At 37.8% G+C, this 10,061-nt stretch overlaps 1 protein-coding gene across 1 annotated transcript in view; it reads right to left on the bottom strand.

Annotated features, from left to right (window-relative positions):
• The window catches only part of ap3d1 (adaptor related protein complex 3 subunit delta 1), a 44,430-nt gene that overhangs the window by 5,968 nt on the left and 28,401 nt on the right, over positions 1-10,061 (bottom strand). Inside the window, exons 24-31 of the mRNA XM_016526996.1 lie at positions 7,514-7,567; positions 6,714-6,815; positions 2,184-2,339; positions 2,031-2,078; positions 1,812-1,832; positions 773-962; positions 605-693; positions 414-502 (exon numbers count right to left, since the gene is read on the bottom strand). Of these exons, the coding sequence (XP_016382482.1) occupies positions 414-502; positions 605-693; positions 773-962; positions 1,812-1,832; positions 2,031-2,078; positions 2,184-2,339; positions 6,714-6,815; positions 7,514-7,567 (749 nt within the window). The remainder of the gene's footprint in view (positions 1-413; positions 503-604; positions 694-772; positions 963-1,811; positions 1,833-2,030; positions 2,079-2,183; positions 2,340-6,713; positions 6,816-7,513; positions 7,568-10,061) is intronic.

Here is a 10,061-nt window from a genome sequence, read left to right as displayed (position 1 = left end):
AAAAATTAAATATTTAAAAAAATAACACTTCGAAAATTTGGGGTGGAAAAAATATTAATTATAATTATTATTTTAATTATATTAGAATTATTATAGAAATTAATATTATTATTAATAATAATATTAATATTACTACTACTAAAAATATTACTGCAAACGCTATAAAATATTATTATTAGCATTTTTTAAAAATGATATAATAGTAATAATTTTATTTTACAGTACAACTAAATTACAAAACTAATATTTATGGATGTGTTCATTCATTCAATAAATACTCTATTTTATTTGGGGAAAATAGTTTTAATTGCAATTGTGATTTAAAATGCATTAAAAAAAAAGAAAAGCTCCAGGTTTGCTGTGCTTATTTGTAGGCCTGCACAATTTGGCTCATGAAGTAGGCTTGGATGCACTAAAGGTAACAGGGAGTGGTGATCAGGTATGACGTGCATGTAAAGTGCAGTTTGAAGTCCAGTTTCTCATGAGTGGAGGATTCGTCCGACTGCACCAGAAAACAATCAATACGCACGTCAACAATACTAACACTCACACTGGAAACATATAGAAAAGTATGAGCTCTTGTGTGTGTATGGGAGTTTCTCACCTTAACTATGAAGGTGAGGGTTCCCTTTAGTTTCTGAGGCATGACAATACTCTGCACTGAGAACACGAAGTGGGCCTCGTTTGAAATCCCTGGAAAAAGATTTGAATACATGAGTAAAATCTGCCTAAATCCAGTTAATGACACTTTCAGGAGCGTCGCTATCCTGACCTGGTGGCAGTTGGAAGGGAACGGTGAGGCTGTCGTGAGCTCCGGCTCCCTCCGGCCGCTGCAGTTTGGAGTTGAGGGAATCCAGCACATTGAACTCCATTGACTTGAGGAAGCTGTCGCTCTTATTCTCAAAGATGACCGACACCACAACTTTGCTCTCATCCTGATGGTTGCCCTGGATGTCGTACACCTACAGAAAAAAGGGCGTTTTTTTTTTTTTAGAGTAGGAAACTATTAGGAGGCCAAAACATGCAGAACAGTGGTTAAAGAAGGCCAGAAGAAATTGGAATATTACAAGCCCAAAAACCAGGTCAAAAGCAGTTAATATAATTATCATCATCCAAAACGAGAAAGAAATCACATCAGCTTTAACTACACCAAACAGGTGCATTTAACAACTAATGTTTAAAGTCAGAGCTCAAAGGCGATTGACAGTCTTATAGCACTCAAAAGACGTCAGTCACAGCAGAAACCAGATTTAATTTGACTTTAATGAACACAAGGCTGTGAGGGATGGAAAAACAGTTCATTTAATATGTTGTGCATGTACGTATATTTATTTATTTTTTACTATTTAGTTAAATAGTGTGAATACACAACGCCTTTCTATTGTCTTCACTGGCTGCATAAAAAATATATAGAGTGCGACTTGTGTATTCCAGTTCACAAACAAATGAGTCTTCAGGTTCATTTAATGAATCAGCAAAAATGCTGGACAGACTCGTGAGTTGACTAAAGAACTGATATATAATTTATTATAAAATATTATATTAAATTACATTATAAAATAAATTTTATTATTATATATATATATATATACACACACACACACACACATATACATACATTTACACATACATACATTTACATATATGCACACACACAAAATACACTCTCTCTCTATATACACACACACACACACACACACACAGAACTGACCTATTAACCTTGTTTTTGTTTGTATTTGGTGTTTATTGTGACTAAAGTCTGTATCACAGCAAGTTAGTGGCAACAACAGTAGTTCTGTTCCTATGGTTACCTGATCAGCATCTTCTTTCATCTTAAAACATACATACAGAGACACATGAACAATACATCATTCACAAACCACAGACCAAAATCACTTAAAGCAACGAGTTGCTTCAGCAAAAACAGCAGCCGTGTGACAGGATCATGAGATCTCAATTACAGGCTGAGCTTCATGCTGGTGCAGGAGACAAACATCAGACTGACTCACTCCACATCACGTCACACTCACCATCTTGATGTAGGAGTTCTCGGCCAGCAGAAAGTAATTGGACATGGGCTGAAATGAGATGGAGGTTGGATAAGTACAGGATAAAGTATATTTACTAAGCATTTAATGTCACCGAGTGGCCTTCTGTGATTGGTTGGCTAGATAGATACTGACCGGCAGAGGCTCCTCTTCCTCCACGGTGCCGTTTTGCACTGAATCCTCCCCACCGGCGTTACTGTGATGATGATGGTGGTGGTGTCTCTTCTTCTTTTTCTTCTCCTTCTCCTCCTTTTCTTTCTTCTGCTTCTTTTTCTTGTGTTTAGAGGATTTCTGAACAGGAAACCAATGCACAGTTGGCTTAATCTGGTTTCAACAGAGCACAACAATATTTTGTATTCTTCTGCTGATTTTTCAATAAAGTCTTGAAAAGTCATTCCTTGCCTAAACATACATAAATCAGGAACATGTCATGTGACCTGCTCATCCCATTAAGCGTTGCAAATTACTACATTGAAGAAAAAAATACACACACATTAACAGTGGACATCAAAATTAGAGAATAATCTATATACTTGATTTCTTCTGAAATATTGTTCAAAATTTGAAGGAATATCAGCTGTAGGTATACCACTGTTCCACTAACATGTTTGACAAAATATCCAAGGCATTTCAACAAAACCCTTTATTTTACGGAAAACTTATTTGGCAGAGAACAGTAACCACTGTAGCATGAAAGAAGATTACAACTAAAATTTAGGAGGGTTACAGCTGTCAGAAATTAGTAGGAAGTGTAGAGGCCCCTGCTTTGAGTGACTTCAGCACATCTGCGGCCGCAGGACATTTTCTTCAGTTTCTCACACTCAGTGGTGGACAGTTAACGAAGTACATTTACTTGATTACTGTACTTAAGTACACTTTTTAAACTTATGACACTTTTTAAACTGATGACTAACTTCACTACATTTGAAAGACAAATATATGTACTTTTCACTCTACTTTTCTATCAAAGTCGTTACTACGCAGAAGCTTTAAAAGTATGAGATTGTTTTTCCTTCTCTAAAATGTGACTTTTTTTTAGACAGCCTATAAGTAATCAATTTTGTAGGGTTACGTGAAGTGATTTCCCAGCATTTTTTGAACACTGACCAGATGCAAATGTGATATTTATTTACAACAATTCAATAAGTTAATATTGTGGTATATATTAGACACAATTTTGTGAAATTGTGTAAATGAAAATATTAGCTATAAAGCCACAGAAGAACTGTCGTGAGTCTCTTAAAACACAATAGGCATCTGACTTGAAGCAGCACTGCACAGACTGTTCTGTGTATGACATCAAAGTACTGCGTGAGCGATTAGAGAGCATTTTTGACATTTTTGTTTTGATGTCAAATAAATCTTGCGGTTTTGGTTTTGTGTTAAAGCAGTGTTGCTGTCGTAAATTTATACAGCTACAGTTGTTTTGCTGGGTTTTAAAGCAGGTTTGATTTTTCTTTCTTTCTTATCACTCTGTATTTACAGCAATTTCACGATCCTCTCTGTTCAAATGTGGATGAACGGCTACACACTGAGCTGTGTATCTGTATAAGAGGCCCAACTCCTGCTGCACAAAACATGCCCCAAACAATGACACTTCCTCCTTCACTTTTTACTGACTTCTTTATGCACTTGGGCTTCAGTCTTTCCTCAGTTTGATGCCGAACAATTGTTTCCCATCAGATCCAAAGAAATTAAATTCAGTCACCTTAGAGCGGCCCACCATCTTGCAATCTCAGTGAAAATCTCAGAGTTCTTTTTCAAATATCTAATTTGAGTTTTTTTATACTGAGCTTCAGAATACAATTAATTCAAGAAATATGCTTAAAAAACTGCCCTTCCACTCCTGTTAGGATAACTTCAAATAGGACTAAGCAGTGACCTTGAAATTTAGGAAATTATAGGTTGTTCTCTAATTTTGATCTCCACTATGTGTGTGTGTGTGTCTGTGTATGTATGTATGTATGTATGTATGTATGCATACGCGCCTGGCTCCGCGTTTAAAACGAATGTAAATTCAGTCTAACTGCTTGCTAATTTCACTTGGATGAAATGAAACATTCAGCACATTTTCCACTTGTTCTTAAAATCCCAAATACTTAAAATGAATAAATCAATGTAATACTTTAATAATTGACTTAAGAAATACAGTTCTTTATTTATAAAAAATAAACAAATATTTTCTGTGAAATTCAGTAATTAAGTTAATTCTGTAAAAGTAGTTATACCATTATAATCTTGCCTGCTGAAGAAAAAAACCATAGAACCCCTCCCAAAACACAATAACAAATGTAATAGATTTCAGGGTTATAATGGGAATTTGTTTGGTTTTAATGTAAACTATAATGGTGTCTATTTGATGGATTCTATTGGTGGGCTGTAATCTGGCAGATGGCAACCAATAGAACAACAGTAATTCCTATTGGAATAATGCCCAAAACAAAAAGGAATTTTGTAATGGTTTAATGGAAACTATAAGAATGTCTGTGATGGTTTCTATAGTTTTTTTCAGCAGGGTAATGATACCCATACTGTGCTGCACATTATTGACAATATTGAGCTGAAGCTTGACTTTGCAAATTTAAAATCGCAAATCAAATCGCAATCTCTGTCAAAAAAAATCGCAATTTGATATTTTCCCCCAAATCGCACAGCTCTAATATATATATCTCAGTGGTGCGCGGTGGTGTTCTGAAATGAGGCGGCAATTTGTAAATCAAATGTAAATTCATGTCCCAGTCACATTTTCTTGGATAAATAAACATTGCTTACACTATCAGAAAAATGTAGCTAATCAATATTCTATTTATTAAAGCCAAGTATGAATCTCATCATTTTACATTTATTCCAAACTAATAACTCAAGGCAGTAACAATTTAAACAATATATTTTATTTGTGAACTTATATTCAGCTATTCGTTTTAATAGTTAACTTTTAACTATTTTTGATTTTTTCGGATCACCAGTCATCCAAGCTTGGTAAATATTGGTCACAGACAGAGATTTACCTTGAATTTCTCCAAGCTGATTACTCACTAAAAACTCCCACAGATCATGTTTTCAGGCCATTTTAAGTCTTATTTTGACGTAATAAATAGGTTACCTAATTGTGTGAATTGTTTACTTACTTTTTTTTATAGGAGTCCTCCCATTAAAGCCATTATATTGTTCATTCAGACTGATTCACAAATGTGGAATGCGCATAAACACAAGAGGCGGGATTTATCGCATGAACCAATCATAGCCGATCATTTCCCCCCATTCATTCTCAGTTACCCACCATCAAACTCACTGCACGCTTTAGGGGGTCTGTTAAAACTCAATGGGCTCAGGGGAGGCGAGAGAGAGACAGACTCCCGCTGTTTCTCTACCTGCTGGTGTCGCTGTTGGACAATGTTTCTTTAGATAAACGAGTGATTTATACAATTTTAATGTTGTATTTTGTAATATTGGCACTGTTTTATTTTTGTAAGGCTTTTTTTTTTCTCATCCAATTTTTTGAGACACTGCCTCCCTTGCCTCCTCGGAGGAAACACCCCTGAGAGAGAGAGAGATGGACTAGTGTCTGTGAATATTAAGCCGCAAAAAGACAATATATGGATCCTGCACGTTCTGCGTGTCTGTGGAAATCAGGCACAGACTTGCCATCGGGAGAACCGGGACAATTCCCGGTGTCCTGGCAGCCGATTTGCCCCGCTATTTTAATATTATTATTGTATAATTGCCTGCCGAATGTACTAAAGCGATTATTTCCAAATTCGCCTTTCGATAATTAAAGCTTGAAAAAGTTACACTACTATTACATTTTAAATAGGGTAACTTGTAATCTGTAACCTATTACATTTCCAAAGTAACCTTCCCAACACTGTATATATATATACACATGTATGTGTGTGTGTGTGTGTGTGTTTTTTTTTTAAAGTTAATTTTTTTTAGTTCAATGTAAATAATTTCTGTTTGTTTAAATGTATAATTTTTTATATAATGTTTAATGTAATTAAACATTTTTTGTTCAATTAAACTTTAAAATGTTTTGTTAAAATGCATATATTTATTGTTGATTAATGTTTAATTTAAATGTGTTTATTAATATATACAGTTTTTAAAAAATGTAAATATTTGTATTTATTTAAAATGTAAATAATTTTTGTTCGATAAGGCTTTTAACTCTGGTTGAAGCACTCTTTATCCTTGTCCTATATTTTTGCTGCATGTTATGATGTTTTTCTTTTCCTTTTTCTCTCTGTTCTTGGTTTTACTGTTTTTATTTTTCATTGTGTTATTGCCGTTTTTAGTTATTCTATTGTAAAGCACATTGGTCAACTCTGGTTGTAGTAAATAGTGCTATATAAATAAAATTGCCATTGCCATTAAAATAATGCTTTTTTAAAAATATTGTTTTCTTAAAATGCATATATTTATTGTTGATTAATGATTCATTTAATAGTATATAATGTTTTTATATGTATACACACACGCGAGCATAAATTATTCTTATTTGTGTACATTTGTGTATTGATGTTTATTTGAAAAATGTATACAAGTATTGTTATTTAATGATTCAATTGTGTATATTTTAAAGATTTATAAAGATCAACATAGCACTGATGGTGGAACAAACAGAAAACTACTTTTTAAAACAAAAAGCAGTCGTGTAAGCCCCACCGTGTCCTCTGGTTCTGCGTCTTTAGGCTCATCAGGCTCAGATTCTGGGGCGGCCGCAGAGCTCGTGTCCACAGCAGCAGCAGACGAGGGCGCCGTCTCCTCCTGTAAATAATCAAACATTAAAACACACCCACTTCCTGCTTTCAAAATCTTCCACAGAGTGATCCTCTACACTATGAAGCATGCACAATTAACAATATCATGATCAAGAAGAAGAAAAGCTAATTTGATGTTGTTGAATTGTCACATTGGGAGAAAATGGTGAGAAAGTGGTGAACCTGCAGTGAGAAAGTGATGTTTTTGTTTTTTCGCTTTTGAGGTCAAGATAATACTGTGTTTGCATTAAGAGGAACTGAACTATGATGTTTGGGCAGACAAAATAAGTACATCAAGGCCGTTCTGTCTCAGGTGACCTACATTCGGATCATGAGGCAAATGCGGTTTTGTGCACATGAGCTGTTTGACTGGAACCGCAAGAACTGTCAAGAGTAATGGCTGTTTATGATGATAAAGACACGATCATACAGGAGAAGCTTCCCACATCAGTAATTAAGACACATTTACACCTCTGCACGTGCACACATGCACCCTGAACTAAAACAAGCAAATGCTAACAAACACACATATGTGCGAGACCTGTGAAAAACAGTGAAAAAAAGAGGTGAGACAAAGAGATTGGCACGTCAAGAACATTGAGAGCCGGAAGGGAACACACAAAACAGACGCTCATTAACAATAGGACAGACCGACAGCAGTATGACCGGAGGGGGAGGAGAGGGAGAGAGTGTGAGGGACCGGACCTGGGCGGCGGGAGGAACAGGAGCGCTACAGAGCCAGAAATCCAGTTCCGAGGCCTAGAACAGAAAAGGCAGGGTGGGGAACATGAGTCCAATCCTGTTTGACTCAAACAGAACCCCAAACAAATGCTCTGGCGACGACAGAAAACAAAATGAGCACATATTCCATCACCATGTCTGTTATGGCCACTTCCAACAGTTATTCAAATGTTCATTTTACATAAAAAAAAGTATTATTATTATTAGTAGTAGTAGTAATATTATTGTTACATTTCTGTTAAATTAATTTATGATTTTATACAATGTAAATGTGGACACAATTGGTTTTCATTTAAGCAAGTAAGAATATTTCAGTTAACCCTGCACCTCCTAGTGGTTTAGATTAAGAAAGCAGGAATTTTCATAGTCGAATATCATTAAAATTAACAACCAGTTCATCGTTAAGATTAATATTGCAATACGTACATTAGGGCTGCACAATTAATACAATTTCTAATCGCGATTACAATTATGGATGCCACAATTACGTAATCGTTCAAAGCGGCAATTAATCGTTCAAAGTCCACTCATGTTATTCTGTGCTTAAGATGCTTTTTTTTCTTTCTTTCTACATGTTATCTTAAGGGTTTTTCCATTTTTTAATTTTAGTTTTAGTATAACATTATAATACCATTCATATTTTTACTTTTTTAAGTAAAACTCTCTCATGATTGCAATGATTGAGCCACCTCAATCAGCTCATTCACAAACTGGTCCAGCTGGGGCTCAACACTTCGCTGTGCAACTGGCTGTTGGACTTTCTGACTGGAAGACCTCAGGCAGTTCGGGTCGGCAGCAACACATCCAGCACCATCACACTGAACACTGGGGCCCCCCAAGGATGTGCTGAGCCCCCTCCTCTTCACTCTGCTGACACACGACTGCACACCGTCACACAACTCCAACCTCTTCATTAAGTTTGCGGATGACCCGACTGTGGTGGGTCTCAGTAGCAATAAAGATGAGACAAACTACAGGAGCGAGGTGAGCCGTCTGGCCGGGTGGTGCAGTGACAACAATCTCTCTCTGAATGTGGAGAAGAAGGAGGTGTTGTTGATTTCAGGAGAGTGCGCACTCAGCATGCTCCTCTGTCCATCAATGGTGTGACTGTGGAGAGGGTGAGCAGCACCAAGTTCCTGGGTGTGCACATCACAGAGGACCTCTCCTGGACTGACAACACCGCAGCACTGGCCAAGAAAGCACAGCAGCGTCTCTACTTCCTCCGCAAACTAAGAAGAGCCAGAGCCCCGGCCCCCATCATGTGCACCTTCTACAGAGGCACCATCGAGAGCATTCTGACGAGCTGCATCACTGTGTGGTATGGCGCCTGCAACGCGTCCTGCCGCAAGACACTTCAACGCATAGTGAGAGCAGCTGAGAAGATCGTTGGTGCCTCTCTCCCCTCCCTCCAGGACATTTACAACACCCGTCTCACCCGTTTTTTTTTTTGCAATAGGATCCACTTTTCTTTTTTGACAGTATATAATATATTGCATTATAAAGTAACAACAACCCTGTTACAACGGGAATAATTATTTAAAATTTTTTTTTTTTTTTTTTTTTTTGTATTTCTGTTGTATTTTAATTTTAAGTGTGAGCACCTCTATAAAAGGCAAAATTCCGGCAGTTTGCTGCTCTGGAGCCTTCAGGTGTGTGTTAACACAATGCCAAAGAGGAAATTGCCATTGTGTTAACACATCATTCGAGTCCCGAAGAAGCCGTCTCCATCCTGCTTCAATTCAACACAATCATCCCTCAACAGCTCATTCACAAACTGGTCCAGCTGGGGCTCAACACTTCGCTGTGCAACTGGCTGTTAGACTTTCCCCCCAAGGATGTGTGCTGAGCCCCCTCCTCTTCACTCTGCTGACCCACGACTGCACACCGTCACACAACTCCAACCTCTTCATTAAGTTTGCGGATGACACGACTGTAGTGGGTCTCATTAGCAACAGAGATGAGACAAACTACAGGAGCGAGGTGAGCCGCCTGGCTGGGTGGTGCAGAGACGACAATCTCTCTCTGAATGTGGAGAAGAAGGAGGTGTTGTTGATTTCAGGAGAGTGCGCACTCAGCATGCTCCTCTGACCGTCAATGGTGCGACTGTGGAGAGAGTGAGCAGCACCAAGTTCCTGGGTGTGCACATCACAGAGGATCTCTCCTGGACTGACAACACCGCAGCACTGGCCAAGAAAGCACAGCAGCGTCTCTCTACTTCCTCCGCAAACTGAGAAGAGCCAGAGCCCCGGCACCCCATCATGTGCACCTTCTACAGCGGCACCATCGAGAGCATTCCGACGAGCTGCATCACTGTGTGGTATGGCGCCTGCAACGTGTCCTGCCGTAAGTCCCCCTCCCACTAACACACTGGGACCTGCACCAGTCACTTTGTGCAACATTGGTCTGCTCACTACCTCATTCAGCATTGAAATGACCTCTTCTGACAGTTTAAATAAAGAACTCTCTGAGTTTTTTGTCACTTTAATCAGTCTGAATAAGCTCTTTTGCACTA

The sequence above is a fragment of the Sinocyclocheilus rhinocerous genome, unplaced genomic scaffold, assembly GCF_001515625.1.
Source record: "Sinocyclocheilus rhinocerous isolate Xijiao unplaced genomic scaffold, SAMN03320098_v1.1 scaffold1294, whole genome shotgun sequence".
NCBI classification, from domain to species: Eukaryota; Metazoa; Chordata; class Actinopteri; order Cypriniformes; family Cyprinidae; genus Sinocyclocheilus; species Sinocyclocheilus rhinocerous.
Note: the sequence above shows the minus strand (reverse complement) of the source record. Positions and strands in the feature narration are given on the sequence as shown.